This window comes from Babylonia areolata, chromosome 13 (assembly GCF_041734735.1).
Source record: "Babylonia areolata isolate BAREFJ2019XMU chromosome 13, ASM4173473v1, whole genome shotgun sequence".
In the NCBI taxonomy this organism is placed as follows: domain Eukaryota; kingdom Metazoa; phylum Mollusca; class Gastropoda; order Neogastropoda; family Buccinidae; genus Babylonia; species Babylonia areolata.
Window position 1 is genome coordinate 7967611 of NC_134888.1, and position 23549 is coordinate 7991159.

At 42.2% G+C, this 23549-nt stretch overlaps 2 protein-coding genes across 10 annotated transcripts in view; both read right to left on the bottom strand.

The window, feature by feature from the left end:
* LOC143288813 (uncharacterized) overlaps window positions 1–11061 on the bottom strand; it is a 29403-nt gene extending 18342 nt beyond the window's left edge. The window contains exons 1-6 of the mRNA XM_076597447.1: window positions 10981–11061; window positions 8822–9027; window positions 8177–8329; window positions 6825–6916; window positions 5387–5437; window positions 1335–1475 (exon numbers count right to left, since the gene is read on the bottom strand). Coding sequence (XP_076453562.1) covers window positions 1335–1475; window positions 5387–5437; window positions 6825–6916; window positions 8177–8329; window positions 8822–9022 — 638 coding nt within the window. The 5' untranslated portion in view covers window positions 9023–9027; window positions 10981–11061. The remainder of the gene's footprint in view (window positions 1–1334; window positions 1476–5386; window positions 5438–6824; window positions 6917–8176; window positions 8330–8821; window positions 9028–10980) is intronic.
* Window positions 11062–14380: 3319 nt separating this feature from the next.
* LOC143289028 (transcriptional coactivator YAP1-like) overlaps window positions 14381–23549 on the bottom strand; it is a 48828-nt gene continuing 39659 nt past the window's right edge. For 3 of the 9 annotated variants that reach the window (XM_076597812.1, XM_076597813.1, XM_076597810.1), the window contains exon 7: window positions 14381–22755. In XM_076597812.1, coding sequence (XP_076453927.1) covers window positions 22669–22755 — 87 coding nt within the window. In that variant the 3' untranslated portion in view covers window positions 14381–22668. The remainder of the gene's footprint in view (window positions 22756–23549) is intronic. The other 6 variants (XR_013056169.1, XR_013056167.1, XR_013056165.1 and 3 more) reach the window with 6 other exon arrangements.

A 23549-nucleotide genomic window follows, 5' to 3' on the forward strand; every position in this document is an offset into this window, starting at 1 on the left:
TCTGTCTGTCTGTCTGTCTGTCACCCCAACAGCCCAGAGGCAATGCTGACCTGATGGCAGTGTTGGACATTTCTCTGTCTGTCTGTCTGTCTGTCTGTCTGTCTGTCACCCCAACAGCCCAGAGGCAATGCTGACCTGATGGCAGTGTTGGACATTTCTCTGTCTGTCTGTCTGTCTGCCTGTCTGTCACCCCAACAGCCCAGAGGCAATGCTGACCTGATGGCAGTGTTGGACATTTCTCTGTCTGTCTGTCTGCCTGTCTGTCACCCCAACAGCCCAGAGGCAATGCTGACCTGATGGCAGTGTTGGACATTTCTCTGTCTGTCTGTCTGTCTGTCTGTCTGCCTGTCACCCCAACAGCCCAGAGGCAATGCTGACCTGATGGCAGTGTTGGACATTTCTCTGTCTGTCTGTCTGTCTGTCTGTCTGTCACCCCAACAGCCCAGAGGCAGTGCTGACCTGATGGCAGTGTTGGACATTTCTCTGTCTGTCTGTCTGTCTGTCACCCCAACAGCCCAGAGGCAGTGCTGACCTGATGGCAGTGTTGGACATTTCTCTGTCTGTCTGTCTGTCTGTCTGTCTGTCTCCCAACTGCCGAGGGCTAATGCTGACCTGATGCAGTGTTGGACATTCTCTCTGTCTGTCTGTCTGTCTGTCTGTCGTCACCCAACAGCCCAGAGCAATGCTGACCTGATGGCAGTGTCTGGCATTTCCTTCTGTCTGTCTGTCTGTCTGTCTGTCACCCCAACAGCCCAGAGGCAGTGCTGACCTGAGGGCAGTGTTGGACATTTCTCTGTCTGTCTGTCTGTCTGTCTGTCTATCTGTCACCCCTACAGCCCAGAGGCAATGCTGACCTGATGGCAGTGGTGGACATTTCTCTGTCTATCTGTCTGTCTGTCTGTCACCCCAACAGCCCAGAGGCAGTGCTGACCTGATGGCAGTGTTGGACATTTCTCTGTCTGTCTGTCTGTCTGTCTGTCTGTCACCCCAACAGCCCAGAGGCAGTGCTGACCTGATGGCAGTGTTGGACATTTCTCTGTCTGTCTGTCTGTCTGTCTGTCACCCCAACAGCCCAGAGGCAATGCTGACCTGATGGCAGTGTTGGACATTTCTCTGTCTGTCTGTCTGTCTGTCTGTCCATCTGTCTGTCACTCCAACAGCCCAGAGGCAGTGCTCACCTGATGGCAGTGTTGGACATTTCTCTGTCTGTCTGTCTGTCTGTCACCCCAACAGCCCAGAGGCAATGCTGACCTGATGGCAGTGTTGGATATTTCTCTGTCTATCTGCCTGTCTGCCTGTCTGTCTGTCACCCCTACAGCCCAGGCCATGCTCACCTGATGGCAGTGGTGGACAGGATGTGTCCCAGGTGTGATCCACTGCTGATGCCCAGGTCACAGTACGACAAACTGAGGGACAGCAGGGTGGTGTTGTTGCGCAGACCTTCACACAGGTGCTGGCACCCTTCGTCCCCAAACCTGCAGGATTCACTTTCACTTTCACTTCCTGAAGGAGGTGTCACTGTGTTCAAACAAACCTACAAAACCCTACACCATGTCTGTCAGGCAGATACCCGTGAGCAGCTGTTGCTACAATTGCCCTGGGTCAATATCAATCTCCATGTACAAAAGAGTATCGCGTGAGATTATCTTTTCCTTCTCTCTCTCTCTACCCAGGGTCTACTACCAACATTTCATCCTTGACATCTCTCTTCTTCCCTCTACCCAAGGTCTACTACCAACATTTCATCCTTGACATCTCTCTTCTTCCCTCTACCCAGCCCTTAGGTCTACTACCAACATTTCATCATTGACATCTCTCTTCTTCCCTCTACCCAGGGTCTACTACCAACATTTCATCCTTGACATCTCTCTTCTTCCCTCTACCCAGAGTCTACTACAAACATTTCATCCTTGACATCTCTCTTCTTCCCTCTACCCAGGGTCTACTACCAACATTTCGTCCTTGACAACTCTCTTCTTCCCTCTACCCAGGGTCTACTACCAACATTTCATCATTGACAACTCTCTTCTTCCCTCTACCCAGGGTCTACTACCAACATTTCATCATTGACACATTTCTTCTTCCCTCTACCCAGGGTCTACTACCAACATTTCATCCTTGACATCTCTCTTCTTCCCTCTACCCAAAGTCTACAACCAACATTTCATCCTTGACATCTCTCTTCTTCCCTCTACCCAGCCCTTACAAACACATGTACAACAGATGTGATCAATGCACTCTCACTGTAGTCTGACAGACACAAAACATGAACAACACTCACTCACTGTATTCTGACAGACACAAAACATGAACAACACTCACTCACTGTTGTCTGACAGACACAAACACATGAACAACACTCACTCACTGTTGTCTGACAGACACAAACACATGAACAACACTCACTCACTGTAGTCTGACAGACACAAAACATGAACAACACTCACTCATTGTAACACTCACTCACTGTAGTCTGACAGACACAAACACAAGTACAACATTCACTCATTGTAGTCTGACAGACACAAAACATGAACAACACACTCGCTGTAGTCTGACAGACACAAACACATGAACAACACTCACTCACTGTAGTCTGACAGACACAAAACATGAACGACAATCACTCACTGTAGTCTGACAGACACAAACACATGAACAACACTCACCCACTGTAGTCTGACAGACACAAACACATGAACAACAATCACTGTAGTCTGACAGATACAAAACATGAACAACAATCACTCACTGTAGTCTGACAGACACAAACACATGAACAACACTCACTCACTGTAGTCTGACAGACACAAAACATGAACAACACTCACTCACTGTAGTCTGACAGACACAAACACATGAACAACACTCACTCACTGTAGTCTGACAGACACAAACACATGAACAACACTCACTCACTGTAGTCTGACAGACACAAACACATGAACAACACTCACTGTAGTCTGACAGATACAAAACATGAACAACACTCACTGTAGTCTGACAGACACAAAACATGAACAACACTCACTGTAGTCTGACAGATACAAAACATGAACAACACTCACTGTAGTCTGACAGACACAAAACATGAACAACACTCACTGTAGTCTGACAGATACAAAACATGAACAACACTCACTGTAGTCTGACAGACACAAAACATGAACAACACTCACTCACTGTAGTCTGACAGACACAAACACATGAACAACACTCACTCACTGTAGTCTGACAGACACAAACACATGAACAACACTCACTCACTGTAGTCTGACAGACACAAACACATGAACAACACTCACTCACATTAGTCTGACAGACACAAAACATGAACAACACTCACTCACTGTAGTCTGACAGACACAAACACATGAACAACACTCACCCACTGTAGTCTGACAGACACAAAACATAAACAACACTCACTGTAGTCTGACAGATACAAAACATGAACAACACTCACTGTAGTCTGACAGACACAAAACATGAACAACACTCACTCACTGTAGTCTGACAGACACAAAACATGAACAACACTCACTCACTGTAGTCTGACAGACACAAAACATGAACACTCACTCACTGTAGTCTGACAGACACAAAACATGAACAACAATCACTCACTGTAGTCTGACAGACACAAACACATGAACAACACTCACTCACTGTAGTCTGACAGACACAAACACATGAACAACAATCACTGTAGTCTGACAGACACAAAACATGAACAACACTCACTGTAGTCTGACAGATACAAAACATGAACAACACTCACTGTAGTCTGACAGACACAAAACATGAACAACACTCACTGTAGTCTGACAGATACAAAACATGAACAACACTCACTGTAGTCTGACAGACACAAAACATGAGCAACACTCACTCACTGTAGTCTGACAGACACAAACACATGAACAACACTCACTCACTGTAGTCTGACAGACACAAACACATGAACAACACTCACTCACTGTAGTCTGACAGACACAAACACATGAACAACACTCACTCACATTAGTCTGACAGACACAAAACATGAACAACAATCACTCACTGTAGTCTGACAGACACAAACACATGAACAACACTCACCCACTGTAGTCTGACAGACACAAAACATAAACAACACTCACTGTAGTCTGACAGATACAAAACATGAACAACACTCACTGTAGTCTGACAGACACAAAACATGAGCAACACTCACTCACTGTAGTCTGACAGACACAAAACATGAACAACACTCACTCACTGTAGTCTGACAGACACAAAACATGAACACTCACTCACTGTATTCTGACAGACACAAACACAGGAACAAACCTCACTCATTGTAGTCTGACACAAACACATGAACAACACTCACTCACTGTTGTCTGACAGACACAAACACATGAACAACACTCACTCACTGTAGTCTGACAGACACAAAACATGAACACCAATCACTCACTGTAGTATGACAGACACAAAAAATGAACAACACTCACTCACTGTAGTCTGACAGACACAAACACATGAACAACACTCACTCACTGTTGTCTGACAGACACAAACACATGAACAACACTCACTCACTGTGGTCTGACAGACACAAACACATGAACAACACTCACTGTAGTCTGACAGACACAAACACATGAACAACACTCACTCACTGTGGTCTGACAGACACAAACACATGAACAACACTCACTCACTGTTGTCTGACAGACACATAACATGAACAACACTCACTCACTGTTGTCTGGCAGACACAAAACATGAACAACACTCACTCACTGTAGTCTGACAGGCACAAACACATGAACAACACTCACCCACTGTTGTCTGACAGACACAAACACATGAACAACACTCACTCACTGTAGTCTGACAGACACAAAACATGAACAACAATCACTCACTGTAGTCTGACAGACACAAAACATGAACAACAATCACTCACTGTAGTCTGACAGACACAAACACATGAACAACACTCACTCACTGTAGTCTGACAGACACAAACACATGAACAACACTCACTCACTGTGGTCTGACAGATACAAACACATGAACAACAATCACTCACTGTAGTCTGACAGACACAAACACATGAACAACACTCACTCACTGTAGTCTGACAGACACAAACACATGAACAACACTCACTCACTGTAGTCTGACAGACACAAACACATGAACAACACTCACTCACTGTAGTCTGACAGACACAAACACATGAACAACACTCACTCACTGTAGTCTGACAGACACAAACACATGAACAACACTCACTCACTGTGGTCTGACAGACACAAAACATGAACAACACTCACTCACTGTAGTCTGACAGACACAAATACATGTACAATCAATATGATAATGCACTCACTCATTGTAGTCTAAATTCAGGACGGTCATCTGGTCACAAAAAACAAATGAGCTGGAAAAAAAAAATAACACAGTAGTGTAAATCAAGGTGCTTTTACCATATCTTAAAAAAAGCAATATAAAAAATAAAACAAAAACTGAAAGAAAATGTTACAAATACACCAGATGACCAAGCAGCTGATATCAATCAATCAGTCAATGAATCTATCAATCAATCAATCACTTAAGAGAGAAACTGATGACAGTCATCCACTGTCTAATCAAACATCAGAGATACATAACCAACCAGCTGAAGAGATATATTAATGGCCAGCAGGTATAGCTGTAACAGGATGAACTGTAACCTTTTCCAAACTTACACAGAGAAAAAGAGAGAGTGTGTGTGTGTGTGTGCATGTTGGTTTCCCTGTGAACAGTTAGAATGATACAGTCTCAGTGTGGTTGCTTCACATGCAAAACATTCATCGTGTAGGATGGATGTGCTGCACCATGTAGAATGGATGTGCTGCATTTTGTTATCTTTTTACAAACTGAGTTCTTTACCTTTCCTAGGAGAATCAGCAACTGTAACTGTGTCAGTTTAGAGTTAACTAGAAAGAGGAAAGGCAACAGCGCTGGCCTCTGTCAACGTGATAGGGTGAGTAGAATATCTTATACTTTAAAGTAAACATTTCTAGCACTTAGAAATGGAATTCAAACTGTTAAATACTATTTGTATGTCCTTATTCATACTATTTTGTGAGAATTTAGATGTAATGCATTTGAACTGGTTTGTAATTTATTATCTGGGATAACTGAGTTTAATCTTGAGTGATATACAACTTCAACAAGTGTACAGAAGGCTCTGGAATTATATTTATCTTGAAGAAATGAAACTATTTCAAACTGAGAATCCAAATAGGTGATAGTATTTGCACAACTGAATTAATGGGATATTTTAGTCTCTTCGCTTATCGATTTGAAACAAGTTTCAAACTGATGTGCGGTATTTGGTTAGGTAATGTTTGGAGTAAGTGAGTGAGTGAATGAACTTTGATAGATTTTACTGTAAGTTTGCTTCCCAGGACTTTGTTGTTTTGTCCACAGGTTATTTTTCTTCATTTGCAAGTTGTTCCAGCCCCTTGCTCTTTAACCCCTCACCTTCCTGTCCCCTCCCGCATGATGTGGTGAGAGGATCCTATACAACCAGTCACATTGCTATGCCTCAAAACGTTTTAAGAAAAGTTATAACAAGTGAGCTTACTGTTCTTTTTATTCTTGGTGCGATAAAAACATGCACACACACATTAGTGCATGCATCCAATGCACACGTCCATCAACATACCCACAAACACACCACACCCATGCACCCACACCCACCCACACCTACACACACACCCACACAAGCCAAGAGAGACAAAACAAAAGATGACAGGTGAAGGAGGCAGGGTCACACTGACCGTGCCAGACGCTGAACAGACAGTGGTTCCAGCAGACAGTCCATGAATTCCATCACACGGAGCTTGTAGAACGGCTTCTCCACAAACAGAGCCTGCAACACAATGCCAGTTCAATTTCACTTTCAGTTTTTCAAGAAGGCGTCACTGCCTTCAGACAAATCCATACATGCTACACCACATCTGCTAAGCAGATGCCTGACCAGCAGCATAACCCAGCACACCTTATCAGGCTTTGACTGCATGCACACATATTTGTATATGAGAGTGAATTTCTTTTACAGAATTTTGTCAGAGGACAACACTTATGTTGCCATGGGTTCTTTTCCAGTGGGGAAGGTGGCAGAATGGCTGATGATGATGATGATGATGATGATATGTATACTTAAAAAATGTCTATCCTCAATCGGAGACCAAGCTCTAAGCTGTTTACAAACATGGGGTCATTTGCACAAACGGCTGCCTACCTGGGTAAAGCTAACTGACAACTGCCACTGGGCACTCATCAGTCGTTTCCTGCGTCATTGAATCACATTCCAGTCACACACAATTACACACTCATACAGACATGTAACATTTTTTTTATGTGTATGACCATTTTGTTTATTGACCCCACCATGTAGGCAGCCATATTCCATATTCCAAGCTTTGCCAGGCTGAAATCTATAGACTACATGGAGCTTGCAGAATGGCATTTCCATAAACACAATTCTAAGTTTTGCCAGGCTGAAATCTACAGACTACATGGAGCTTGCAGAATGGCATTTCCATAAACACAATTCCAAGTTTTACCAGTCTGAAATCTATAGACTATGTGGAGCTTGCAGAATGGCATTTCCATAAACACAATTCCAAGTTTTGCCAGGCTGAAATCTGTAGATTACATGGACTCGATGGAGCTTGCAGAATGGCATTTCCGTAAACACAATTCCAAGTTTTGCCAGGCTGAAATCTATAGGCAACGTGGAGCCTGTAGAATGGCATTCCCACAAACAAAAGTCCAAGCTTTTCCAGTCTCAAGTGTGGACACCCAATAGCACAGCACAATACAAGTCAGTCCCTCTGTCCTTCAACAGTGTATAATCCAATGTAACCATTCTGGACATACATATTCCACAATCACTTCCTATCAAATCTTTGTTTCCTTCTAAATCTTTAACATGACAAAATAAAATTTTTTTTTTTTTTTACTATTTTAGAAATAATTACCTATAAAAATTAAACACCATTTATGGTTCATTTAACTCAATGTGAGACTCACAGTTTACCAGTCACCAGTCAGGGCTCTATATATTTCGCAACTTGAGATGAACTAACTAATTCCAAACAAGCTAGGAAGTGAATGTGATACTCACGAAGCTGACCATATTTTCATAGGTGAGAGGGTAGTCCCAGACGTAGAGATCCTTGATGAACACATAACGTTCCTGGCGGATGCTCATGATGAAAGGTTCGAAGAGAACAGGCAAGTCTCCTTCTTTCTCCACCATCACTGACTCCAGGATGAACTATAATCATGTACATTCATCAATCAATACATGGCGGTTGAACTGCAATCATGTTCATTCATCAATCAGTACATGATGGATGAACTGCAATCATGTTCATTTCATTAATCACTACCTGGTTGGTGAACTGCAATCATGTTCATTCATCAATCAATACCTGGTTGGTGAACTACAATCATGTTCATTCATCAATCAATACCTGGTGGATGTTCATTCATCAATCAAAACGTGATGGGTGAACTACAATCATGTTCATTCATCAATCAATACCTGGTTGGTGAACTGCAATCATGTGCGTGCATGAGTGTGCAAGTGTGTGTGTCTCTTTCACTTAATGCTTACAAAAACACACACATACACACTTACACACATACACACATGCACACACACACACACACACACACACGCATGCACGCACACGCACGCACGCACATACACACACATGCGAGAACATAAGAGACAGAAAAAAATCTATCAAGTGTCCCACATTACCTTGGAAACCACCTTTTCCTCTTCAATGGCAGTTTTCATTGCTTTGCGGATGTTGGGTGCCATGACGGAATTGCTGAGGTTGCAGTTTCTTTCGTAGGTCTTCATAAGTTTCTTGACCACGCCGTCGGCTGCTGCTGGGTCCTCTTTCTTCTTTCCCTTCCCTTTCCCTTTCCCCTTCCCTTTTCCTTTTCCCTTAGGCATTGTGTCTGCACAACAACAACACTTCTCCTGGACCAGGAGCCAAACACAAGTGGGAATCTGTTCAGATTGATTTCAAAATTCTCAAACAGTCTTCATTAGAAAAAAAAAAAAAAAAAGGATTATATTTCCTGACTCTGCCAAACACATCACATGAAATGAAATAACACAGATTAACAGTCTGTACACATGAAAAGAAAAAAGACAGACTTCTCACAGTCTGTACAGAAAAAACACAGACTTACAATCTGTACACATGAAAAGAAATAACACACTGACAGTGTTTCAGTGTACTGTGGTTCACAGCAGCCATCAGATCTATTTTGTTTCTTTCTTTGTATTTCATGGGCTGCCACTCATATATTCACCAACATATCTGCAAGTAGGCCTTTACATGCATGACATTTTTAAGACATTAAAAGGCAGCAATGCTCCATTCATTCTGGAGGGTGTGCATGTTGGTTGTGTTTGTGTTTCCATAACCCACCAAATGCTGACATAGACTGCAGGATTTGCAGGATTTTGTAACTTGTGTATTTGAGTTAATACATGTTTATAGACAGAAGGGGATTAAGACATAGCAGGTCTGCACATACACTGACTTGTGAGACTAGAAAACTGCACCCCACCCTCAATACACTAGGTGCCAGTACTGGGAGTGAACCTTTGACTCCAGGACCCTTGAGTTGAACATCCAATACTGTAAGTGTAACCATTTGACTTTTGCACCTACCAACTCCATCCCAGTGTCCCATCTCCATTCCCAGCCTGCTAAAACTAACAAGAAAAATGGGTTTTAAAGTATCAGTATCAGTATCAGTAGCTCAAGGAGGCGTCACAGCGTTCTGACAAATCCATATACGCTACACCACATTTGCCAAGTAGATGCCTGACCAGCAGCGTAACCCAATGCACTTAGTCAGGCCTTGAGGGGGGGGGGGGGGGGGAGAAAAAGAAGAAGAAAAAAATGATAATAATAATAATAATAATAATAACAATAAATAAAAATAAAACGAAAAGACAATAATGATGATAAATAAGCAAATAAATATAAAACATGCAGACACACATTCATACATACACACACACACACAATTTAGATTGGGTGTTTCAGATATTGCTGTACATCATCAAAGGTATAAAGCTGACATAGAAAGAGATTTGTTGTGTCCTTTGTGTAGATTTGCTCGAGAAGATGAAGATGGGTTTAAAAAAAAAATGTATAAGAAAATGGCTTGATTTGAAACAAAGATTACAAAATAAAACTTCAGTTTCATACAATAATAGAAATTGAACAGAACATAAATTTTAACAGAAGAGAACCAAAACAAAAATTGAAAAACTACAATGTGAGCGTGCATCCATTTGAGCAACTGAAATCTTGTCTTGTACCTTGTTTTATATCAAACTTCTCTTTCATTCCAAACCAGACCATTATTTTTCACAATATAATTTCACTTTGCTCCTTGTGATGCTGAACAGACAGGTAAGATGTTCTTAAAGTGAGTCTGCAGGTAATCAGTGCAAATATGCTCTCTCTCTCTCTCTCTCTCACACACACACACACACACACACACACACACACACCATACACACACACATATAGCATACACACATATAATACACACACATAAAACACACACACACACAACAAACACACACACACATAATACAGACACATACAGACACACCATGCACACCTACACATACACATGCATGCATGCATACACATACATGCGCACCCATACACACACACACACACACACACACACACACACACACACAGAGAGAGAGAGAGAGAGAGAGAGAGAGAGAAATGTACTATTCATAGCCAAAACACTGGTGCTACTTCATGGGTCTATCACATTCCTTCTTCTCCTCTTTACCCCGAACTCGATAACTCAAATTATTTTCCCTCAGCATTAGCAAATAGTGATAATGTCTATGAAGCCCAGCCTGACCTTAAGAGGTGAGAACCCGTTCAGTTCTGGCAAAGAAGCCCTCTCAAGTTTGTAACGTCTCCATTTTGATGCTGTTGCTACAATGCCCGGAGTCAATATCAATCTCCGCTTACAAAAGAGTATCGCACGAGATTATCTTCTCCTCCTCTCTCTCTCTCTCTCTCTCTCTCTCTCTCTCCGAATTAGCGTTAGTTTAGCGACTCCCCAGTTTTAGGTGATATAATAATCAATTTATTTGATTGTGGAACCTCAGCAACGAAGAAGAAGAAGCAGATGTAACAGACCCTGAACCCCCTTCGTGTGTACACGCACGCAGTGGATCAAATACGCACGTTAAAGATCCTGTGACCCATGTCAGCGTTCGGTGGGTTATGGAGACACGAAAATACCCAGCATGCATGAACCACGACAGAGTCATCGGCAAGTTGATGTTGATCGTGTAACGGAAAGAAGAAGAAGAAGAAGACCCAGGACTTGGCAGCTGGACATCACCGGAAGAAGATGAAGAAGTTGTCTAATAAAGACCTTCACTGGGGAGCACACTTCCAGGCCACAACGGCAAAGGCAGACAAAACCAGTGCCTTCATGTATAGGAAACTGAGAGGACGTCCCAACACCACCCAGACAACATGCTACAAGGGGCTTGTAAGGCCCATCCTAGAATATGCTGCGCCAGTCTGGGACCCACCGCAACAGTATCTCACAACCAACCTGGAGATGGTACAGCTCGGTGAATAATGCATGACTTCCGCCCCACCACCAGTGCAACCAAGCTTATCACCAGGTTGGAACTCGACCCCCTCAAACTGCGCTGCACTGCAGCCAAGGCCACCATGATGTACAAGATCATGGGTGGTTTGGTTGAGGTGGCACCCCGGGAAGGCACTTTAGTGCGGACAATTAGAACTGTCCGAGTCCACCCAGAGAAAGTACAGGTACCCTTCTCCCGCACTCACTCCCACAGGCACTCCTTCTTCCCTTCAGCTGTCCACCTGTGGAACCAGATTCCAGACCACATAATCTCAGCCATTTCCCCTCAGTCATTCAAGACCAGGACTGAGGCCTGGCTGTGAGCATCAGGCTGAGTATAGCTACAGGACAGGGGTTTTTTTGTTTGTTACCAAGTGTGGCAATGGAATCAGTATGAACTAATGAGGTGAGTAGCAATACTGCTTGTGGTGATTGAGTCAGCATGAAGTGAGTAGCAATACTGCTTGTGTTGGTGACTGAGTCAGCATGAAGTGAGTAGCAATACTGCTTGTGGTGATGACTGAGTCAGCATCAAGTGAGTAGCAATATTGCTTGTGGTGATGACTGAGTCAGCATCAAGTGAGTAGCAATATTGCTTGTGGTGATGGAGTCAGCATCAAGTGAGTAGCTATGCCGCTTTTGGTGGTGACTGAGTCAGCATGAAGTGAGTAGCAATACTGCTTGTGCTGGTGACTGAGTCAGCATAAAGTGAGTGGCAATACTGCTTGTGGTGGTGACTGAGTCAGCATCAAGTGAGTAGCAATATTGCTTGTGGTGATGGAGTCAGCATCAAGTGAGTAGCAATATTGCTTGTGGTGACTGAGTCAGCATCAAGTGAGTAGCTATGCCGCTTGTGGTGGTGACTGAGTCAGCATGAAGTGAGTAGCAATACTGCTTGTGGTGGTGACTGAGTCAGCATGAAGTGAGTAGCAATACTGCTTGTGGTGACCGAGTCAGCATGACATGAGTAGCAATACCGCTTGTGCTGGTGACCGAGTCAGCATGACATGAGTAGCAATACTGCTTGTGGTGATTGAGTCAGCAGAAAGTGAGTGGCAATACCGCTTGTGGTGGTGACTGAGTCAGCATAAAGTGAGTAGCAATACTGCTTGTGGTGGTGACTGAGTCAGCATAAAGTGAGCAGCAATACTGCTTGTGGTGATGGATTCAGCATCAAGTGAGTAGCTATACCGCTTGTGGTGGTGACTGAGTCAGCATGACATGAGTAGCAATACCGCTTGTGGTGGTGACTGAATCAGCATGAAGTGAGTAGCAATACTGCTTGTGGTGATGGAGTCAGCATGACATGAGTAGCTATGTCGCTTGTGTTGGTGACTGAGTCAGTATGAAGTGGGTGGTCTTTTCCTTGACAACCTCAACCCAGCAATAGTGCTTGTGGACTGAAGACCCCACACATCACTGTTCTCTTCCGGAAAGGGACAGTCCTCAAAAGCAGCTCATCCAGGGATAAGAAACAAAGGTCTTGTACTGTTTTCTCAATGGTCTTGTACTCCTCTAGTGATCTTGTACCATTCATTTCTCAGTGGCCTTGCACTGTTCTTTTCTCAGTGATCTTGTACTGCTATTTTCTGTGGTCTTGTACTGCTCTTTTCTCAGTGGCTCTTTTCTGAGTGGTCTTGTACCATTCTTTTCTTAGTGGTCTTGTACTGTTCTTTTCTTAGTGATCTTGTACCATTCTTTTCTTAGTTATCTTGTACTGTTCTTTTCTTAGTGGTCTTGTACTGCTCTTTTCTTAGTGATCTTGTACTGTTCTTTTCTTAGTGGTCTTGTACTGCTCTTTTCTTAGTGATCTTGTATTGTTCTTTTCTCAGTGGTCTTGTACTGTTTTCTCAGTGGTCTTGTATTTTTCTTTTCTGAGTGGTCTTGTATTGCTCTTTTCTGAGTGGTCTTGTACTGTTCTTTTCTGAGTGGTCTTGTACTCCTCTTTTCTCATTGGTCTTGAACTGCTCTTTTCTCAGTGGTCTTGTACTGCTCTTTTCTCATTGGTCTTGAACTGCTCTTTTCTCAGTGGTCTTGAACTGCTCTTTTCTCACTGGTCTTGTACTGTTCTTTTCTCATTGGCCTTGAACTGCTCTTTTCTCAGTGGTCTTGTACTGTTCTTTTCTCAGTGATCTTGTACTGCTCTTTCTTAGTGGTCTTGTACTACTCTTTTCTTAGTAGTCTTGTATTTTTCTTTTCTGAGTGGTCTTGTACTGTTTTCTCAGTGGTCTTGTACTGTTCTTTTCTCAGTGATCTTGTACTGCTCTTTCTTAGTGGTCTTGTACTGTTCTTTTCTCAGTGGTCTTGTACTGCTCTTTTCTCAGTGGTCTTGTACTGCTCTTTTCTCAGTGGTCTTGTACTGTTCTTTTCTGAGTGGTCCTGTACTGCTCTTTTCTTAGTGGTCTAGTGCTGTTCTTTTTTCAGTGGTCTTGTACTGCTCTTTTCTCATTGGTCTTGAACTGCTCTTTTCTCAGCTCTACATACACACTCCCATACAACAAATCAGTTCATAAAGAGTGAGCATATGTGTGTGTGTTAAAGTTTCTTTGTTTGTTTTTTTTTTAATCGGTTCTGTGTGTATGCACATGAATTTAGTGTATGTGCATGCAAGACTGGACAAGATTCATTCGTCAATAAAAACACAATGGTATGGTTTTTACATAAAATTTATTTTCTTTTTTTTATCACTTTAATCCCATTGTTTGGGGGATAGCTGATTAATGGTAAAACCTAGAAATATTGTATATGTGCTTATGTCCTTTATGTTTTTACCGAAAAGAAAGTATTGAGATCTATGTACATTAACGACAGGTATGTACATTTCTCACGTCAAACAGAACAGTGGCACATTCTGCCTTACAGGAAACATGGTACAAGGTAATGCTGACACCTCCAACCCACCCTTCCCCATGTTACGTAATGCAGTCAATTCCAGTCATAACCTTCTTGTTATTTTGACATGCAAAAGGGGAAAAATCATATAGAGAATGTTGGTGCATATGTTACTGATCATGCATAAATTGATGGCAAAAAAGAAAAAGAAAAAAAAAAGTTTTGTTAATGGTATAATGACGACTTCTAATGGTCAAATACAAGAAATGAGGGTATACTGGTTACACATGGTGTATGATCAGGCTGCCCTATTTTTTCTGTATGGTTCACTGGGTTCTTTTACAGACACAGCCATGCTGATCCAATGATCTTCATTTCAGCAGACACAAATAGCCAACATCTACACAGACCTCAATGTCACTCCTCATATAGCTTTGGGTCTGTGAGTGGCACTGTGAATGACATCACTTGAACCAGCCAGCAAAACTCCCAAAACTAATGCCAGAAGGAAAACACTGCTAACTGTATGGACACATTAAAGCCTGCCATCTTTGGGTCGATCAAGTGTCACACATCTCAGTCATGAAAAACAAATGGATTCTTTTCAATGCCATCCACCCCACTAACAATGAGGAACACTGCATGTTTCCAAAAAACAAAACAGAAAATACTTTTAACAGATTCTGCAGCCATTTGATCATTATAATAAAAAAAAAGATGAAATGACATATAACACTGTAACAGATTCCTAGTTGCAAATGACATGTCTTCATATCCATTTACCTACATGGAACCAGAGAAAAATTGCTCTTTGTAATGTTTGTTGTGGAACATAACTGTATGAAAATATAAATTTTGTAATAAAATAATCTGATAAAATCATGATCAACATGCATATTCATGAACAATATTCTTGACGATCATCACAACACAGCTGACCTTGCGCTGATGGGGAAGAAGAAACAATGCATCCTATCACAGCAACTTGAAAAACCCCCACTGAAGCAATTTCACACACTCTTCATCACACAAAACCAAGAAATTCTCCAACAGAAAACAGACTGAAAAATCAGCAGTGTGACAACACATTCCAGATGACAACAAATCCAAGAATAAAAAAAAACAAAAAACCCAGCATACAACTCTCATATATAAAGAAAGCTGTAAACCTGATGCATATTTTACCCCTTTCCAGACATGAAACGCGGTTGGAAAAAGGCCCCTGAAAGCTGTCCTAACACTAACAGCACAGAAAGGCCCCAGAAAGCTGTCCCTACACTAACAGTGTAACAGCATGGAAAGGCCCCAAAAAGCTGTCCTAACATTAACAGTTAACAGCATGGAAAGGCCCCAGAAAGCTGTCCCTACACTAACAGTTAACAGCATGGAAAGGCCCCCAAAAGCTGTCCTAACATTAACAGTTAACAGCATGGAAAGGCCCCAGAAAGCTGTCCTAACATTAACAGCTAACAGCATGGAAAGGACCCAGAAAGCTGTCCTTCCACTAACAATTAACAGCATGGAAAGGCCATAGAAAGCTGTCCTAACACCAACAGTATGGAAAGGCCCCATAAAGTTGTCCTTACATTAACAGTTAACAGCATGGAAAGGCCCCAGAAAGCTGTCCTAACATTAACAGTTAACAACATGGAAAGGACCCAGAAAGCTGTCCTTACACTAACAATTAACAGCATGGAAAGGCCCCAGAAAGTTGTCCTTACACTAACAGTTAACAGCATGGAAAGGACCCAGAAAGCTATCCTTACACTAACAATTAACAGCATGGAAAAGCCACAGAAAGTTGTCCTTACACTAACAGTTAACAGCATGGAAAGGCCCCAGAAAGTTGTCCTTACACTAACAGTTAACAGCATGGAAAGTGCCCAGAAAGCTGTCCTTACACTAACAGTTAACAGCATGGAAAGGCCCCAGAAAGTTGTCCTTATACTAACAGTTAACAGCATGGAAAGGGCCCAGAAAGCTGTTCTTACACTGACAGTTAACAGCATGGAAAGGGCCCAGAAAGCTGTCCTTACACTAACAGTTAACAGCATGGAAAGGCCACAGAAAGTTGTCCTTACACTAACAGTTAACAGCATGGAAAGGCCCCAGAAAGCTGTTCTTACACTAACAGTTAACAGCATGGAAAGGGCCCAGAAAGCTGTCCTTACACTAACACTGTAACAGCATGAAAAGGCTGGTGTACAACCTAGCACTAGTGGGGGAATGCATGTTGTCAGCCTACAGTGGGCCACTGGCAGGCAGCATCCAATAGCAGCTACCATCAGTGATCCGGCACCAATCCCCACATCACCACTCACTTTGTTAAGGCCGCTGAGCCACAAGGTGGGGATTCTGTGGCACCAATCCCCACATCACCACTCACTTTGTTAAGGCCGCTGAGCCACAAGGTGGGGATTCTGTGGCACCAATCCCCACTCACTTCGTTAAGGCCGCTGAGCCACAAGGTGGGGATTCTGTGGCACCAATCCCCACTCACTTCGTTAAGGCCGCTGAGCCACAAGGGGAGGGGGGGTGAGGGGGGGGGGGGGGCTGGGGGAGGGGGGGGACAGATATAAGGATGTCCGTTGACTGCATGTTGGACTCTGTGGCTGTGGGATTGGCACCACTGGAATGTTTGGGTCAAACTTCACTTTGCTCCTATCTTTACCACCCTACCCACTCACCCAAAATGACAGACCAGGAAAGGCTTGTGTGGCAACTGTTCATCGCCCCCAAGGTCACATATTTCTTGTACTATCTGCTCCCCACCCCTAAGGCCACTCATCTGTGGTACTGTCTGATGCACTGCTGTCTTTAACTTTGAAAACACTTCAATCTGTGGCAAAAACAACAAACTGCTTCAATCCAACATTGCTGAGGCATGATTCTGTCAATCACATATCCTTTCAAAATGTGTATGGTTCATCTCAGGGAAGAAGAAGAAAAACAATAACGGAATCTGTGAAAATTACAGAAGTGGGAGTAACAACGAAACAGAGTAACGTACAAAACTGACTATCATTCAGAAATGCACATCAGCCAAAATATTGTATGACAATTATCAACCTGTCTCTCCTGATCAGGTTGTGCCCTGCCTTTGCTCAACATTGTGAACAAAGGCCCAAGTTCACGTGGAACTTTCTCCATAGAAAAGAAACCGGTTCTTTTCTGGGAGCTTGATGGCAGCCCAGGCTGTTGGGACATGACAGCTTTTATGTCCGTGGACAGGACCTGGGACTGACCCTTGGTTACAAGTGACACAAGTGATCACTGGAGGCCCAATGCCTCGTTTGTTACTTCTGTTAGCAGCATTGAACTCACTGGAGCCCATTGGCTCATTACTTGTTACTTCATGGAGCCCACTGGCTCATAACTTGTTACTTGTAGTTAGCAGCACTGAACTCACTGGAGCTCTTTGGCTCATTACTTGTTACATGTAGTTAGCAGCATTGTACAAGGAGGCCAGTATCTCACACGTTTCATGTGTGCCAAAGCGAAAAGTCATTTCCATGCAGCGTTTTTGCTGCATCCATGAATTAAATCTGTACATGATAATTATACCAACAATCACATAATGTCAACACACACCCTCATGGTCGTATGAACAAGTAACACTTGAACATGGCATAAAAAATGGACAAGCAGAAAACAGGTTCTTTCTCTTCACAGCACACTGACACAGTAATTATCTTTCACTCTCTATCCTTGCTCTTCACTGCACACTGACACAGTAATCATCACTCACTCTCTCTCTATCCTTTCTTTTCAACCAGACAACATTCCCTGCAACGCACACAAAAACAAAACACATGTGACTGATGATCCTATTTCAATAGTAAATCTGTTCATGTTGTGATGGTTAACTACAGTATTAGACAAATGACATGATGTACTGTTGTATGAATGGCTTATGTTCATGACATGATCACAAAAAACACACAATAAAAGTGGTAAGTCTAGCTTATCTGTACAGATAAAAAGTCAAGTTCAAAAGTGGATAAAGGTATATAAAAATGTAACAAACAGTAGGGCCTCAATCAATGTGAAACTATGCAAAAGCACAAATCAAATGATAGCTGTACAAAGAACATGATTATAAAATGTTCATATTTGATTACTGACTGACTAACCAAGAAGAATTGGATACACTAAATAATATATACTGGAAATCATCTTATCAACAAAAGATCAGTCAATAACTTTTCTGGTACTTTAAGTTGTCAGACAATCACCACTGAAAATCAGAAAGAAAGAGTGACTTTTAGCTGTCAGACAATCACCACTGAAAATCAGAAAGAAAGAGTGACTCTAAGCTGTCAATCACCATTGAAAATCAGAAATAAATAGTGACTTTTAGCTGTCAATCACCATTGACAATCAGAAAGAGTGACTTTAAGCTCTCAGACAATCACCACTGAAAATCAGAAACAATGACTGGAGGGAAGGGAGAGAACAGAGAGACAGACAAAGAGAAAGAGAAACAGACAGAGAAAGAGAGACAAAGGGAGAGGGAGGCAGAGCTTGGTGACAGAGAGACAGACAGACAGAGAAAGAGAAACAAAGGGAGAGGGAGGCAGAGCTTGGTGACAGAGAGACAGACAGACAGAGAAAGAGAGACAAAGGGAGAGGGAGGCAGAGCTTGGTGACAGACAGAGAAAGAGAAACAAAGGGAGAGGGAGGCAGAGCTTGGTGACAGACAGACAGAGAAAGAGAAACAAAGGGAGAGGGAGGCAGAGCTTGGTGACAGAGAGACAGACAGACAGAGAAAGAGAGACAAAGGGAGAGGGAGGCAGAGCTTGGTGACAGACAGACAGAGAAAGAGAAACAAAGGGAGAGGGAGGCAGAGCTTGGTGACAGAGAGACAGACAGACAGAGAAAGAGAGACAAAGGGAGAGGGAGGCAGAGCTTGGTGACAGACAAAGAAAGAGAAACAAAGGGAGAGGGAGGCAGAGCTTGGTGACAGACAGACAGAGAGGGAGAGAATTTGAAAACAGTTACATGCTATGCTATGCTGCAATTTTGACCAATCACCAAATGACAGGCAGGTCATGGAAGAATGACTGCCCAAAACGCACAAAGGCGGCCATTGCAGCAGAGAAACAATCGACAGTAGTCCAGCACAACTCTGTCACTTCTAACACACCCGTCAACATTCTGCATAGTTCAACAACACAACTATCACTTCTAACACACCCGTCAACATTCTGCATAGTTCAACAACACAACTATCACTTCTAACACACCCGTCAACATTCTGCATAGTTCAACAACACAACTCTGTCACTTCTAACACGCCCGTCAACATTCTGCATAGTTCAACAACACAACTCTGTCACTTCTAACACACCCGTCAACATTCTGCATAGTTCAACACAACTCTTGTTACTTCTAACACGCCCATCAACATTCTGCATAGTTCAAGAACACAATTCGGTCACTTCTAACACACCTGTCAACATTCTGAATAGTTCAACAACACAACATCCCTTCCTAGACACCCGTCATCATTCTGCACAGTTCAACAACACAACTATCACTTCTAACACACCTGTCAACATTCTGAATAGTTCAACAACACAACATCAATTTCTACACACCCGTCATCATTCTGAATAGTTCAACAACACTGTCATTTCTAACACACCTGTCAACATTCTGCATAGTTCAACAAAACTGTCACTCCTAACACACCTGTCAACATTCTGCATAGTTCAACAAGACAACTGTCACTTCTAACACACCTGTCAACATTCTGCATAATTCAACAACACAACTGTCACTTCTAACACACCTGTCAACATTCTTCATAGTTCAACAAGACAACTATCACTTCTAACACACCTGTCAACATTCTGAATAGTTCAACAACACAACATCAATTTCTACACACCCGTCATCATTCTGAATAGTTCAACAACACTGTCATTTCTAACACACCTGTCAACATTCTGCATAGTTCAACAAAACTGTCACTCCTAACACACCTGTCAACATTCTGCATAGTTCAACAAGACAACTGTCACTTCTAACACACCTGTCAACATTCTGCATAATTCAACAACACAACTGTCAATTCTAACATACCTGTCAACATTCTAAATAGTTTAACAACACTGTCACTTCTAACACACCTGTCAACATTCTGCATAGTTCAGCAAAACAACTATCACTTCCTACACACGTCAACATTCTGCATAGTTCAACAACACAACTATCACTTCAAACACACCTGTCAACATTCTGCATAGTTCAAAAACAAATAGTAATTGAAATAAGTTACCTAATGTCTTAAACAGTGCCTGTTTGCGTCAGTTGAAAAAAAAAAGAGTTGTTTTCTCATCCTCAAAAACACTTAATGTAGGGAGAGAGACAACAAATGAGAAAGAAATTCATTAGCACACAAAAACATTGCTTTCAAATCTCCATTAAAATAACTAGAAAGAAAAAAGAAAGCTGGCTCTGATCAAAAAGTGCTTTGTGTGCAATGTTACAAGCACCTCTTTTTACAACTGTCTGCACGACTGCAAAGAGTGGGAGCACAGAGGCTTGCAGCTTTCATCACTACAAGTGAATAGAGCAGAGAAAAGACGGAGAGTGAACAAAGTCAGAAAAGAAGAATGAAAGAGTGGATGACAGCATGGACACCAATATGATCACCAGTGTATGAGTGATGGGGGTACAACAATGCAAACTCCTTATGATCAAAACAAATTCTGCTTCATATGCAGTCATGTTCGCATACACAGATATGATGTAATGTAATGCTTAAACACAGGTCAAACGATATATTTCAATCTACACTCGCTCTGTCTCAAGAAATTATTTATTAAAAAAAACAACAACAGAAGTTGCATTGATATGAAAACTGCTGTGTTTGGGGACAAAGGGGAAGGGGTGGGGGGAGGAGAGTCTGCCCAATCCTCAGATTTTACATTGGCCATTAAACCATAATGTCAATAAAAATGCAAGCAGCTGCACTTTGAATAGACCAAGAACAAAAAAAAAAAAAAAAAAGAAAAAAAAAAAACCCACCAAAAAACCCCCCCAAAACAAATAAAAACACCACAATCTGAACCCATGACGATGTTGCACAAATTGGTCATTCTGACTTGCACAACTAACTAAAACACAACACCTATTCTTTCCAAAGCTTCATGTTTTTCCTATTAGCTGGCTGAAATCTACAAAGAACTTACCTGACATTGTTAACAAGTGGTACTTAATTAAACTGCCAAAGTTGAATGGCAGAGCGAGCATACTACTACATGCTGATACATACTGTACAACTGAACACACTTCAACCAGTTGACTTACATTGATACAGCATGTAATAAGTTCATAGATGCAAACCTACTCACAACCTCATCATCTATGTATGGAATACTGAAAAAAAAAAAAAAAAAAAAAAAAAAAAAAAAAAAGAGACAAAAAAAGAGAAAGGCTTCACTAAAAAAAAAAAAAAAAATGTACTTGATGAATACAGGACTGGTATGCAATACAGACAATGCATGCATGCGCAAGTACTTACAAAAGTAGCCTTCATTTTTCCTCTCCACAATGGCTGACATTTTGAATACGCTGCAGCTCTCATGTGTCTTTCCACAAACAAAAACTCAGCAGAATTCCACCTGTTTCTACAACCCAATAGTGCATCAGAGTACAATAAAACAGCATTAAAAAAAAAAAAAAAGAAACAAAAAAAAAACCAACAAAAAACAAATATGATATGAGCTTTTTTTTTCCCCTGATACACACACTTTAACAGGTTTTTCACAGAATTTATTATACAAAATATATCTTTTTTATTATCAGTGAACAAAAAAGAATATAAAAAGGAAAGTCCAAACACGGAATCCCTGGCTGTTCATGCTGCTCCCTCTTGACACTGCAAGCTGCGCCCTGCACCATGACAAGGTGACACAGGATCCTGTCTGTACTGTGACACATGGTGACACACGTGTCCTGTCTGCACCGTGACACAGCACTGCCGTCCGTCTGCATGGTAACACACACAAAGCAGTGCTGTCTGCAGGGTGGCAGACAGTGGAGTGCCATCATGCCAGGGCCGTCACTGTCCCCAGCCACAAGGTGTGGAGGGCATTCTCACAACCACGTCAGGAGGTTGTCCACTTTGTTAGAGTTGAGAACATTCTCCACGTCTTTCAACAATTCGCTGCTTATGATGTCCTCCTGCAAGCACACACACTTAATGATTCCTCTACACACACACACACTTAATGATTCCTCCACACAGCACACACACATTTAATGATTCCTCAACACACACACACACTAAATGATTCCTCCACACAGCACACACACACATTTAATGATTCCTCAACACAGCACACACACACATTTAATGATTCTTCAATACAGCACACTTAATGATACCTCCACACAGCACACACACACACATATTTAATGATTCCTCCACACAGCACACACACACTTAATGATTCCTCCACACCGCACACACACTTAATGATTCCTCCACACAGCACACACACTTAATGATTCCTCCACACAGCACACTTAATGATTCCTCCACACAGCACACACACCTAATGATTCCTCCACACACACTTAATGATTCCTCCACACAGCACACACACACACTTAATGATTCCCCCACACAGCACACACACATACTTAATGATTCCTCCACACAGCACACACACATACTTAATGATTCCTCCACACAACACATGCTCACTCAATGATTCCTCTACACACTTAACGGTTCCTCATACACAGTTAATTATTCCTCCACACAGCACACACTCAGTGATTCCTCCACACAGCACACACAAACACACTTAGTGATACCCCCACACAGCACATAAAAACTCACTTAATGATTCCTCCACACAAACACACACACTTAATGATTCCTCCACACAGCACATACACACTTAATGTTTCCTCCACACAGCACATACACACTTAATAATTCCTCAACACACAAACACACTTTATGATTC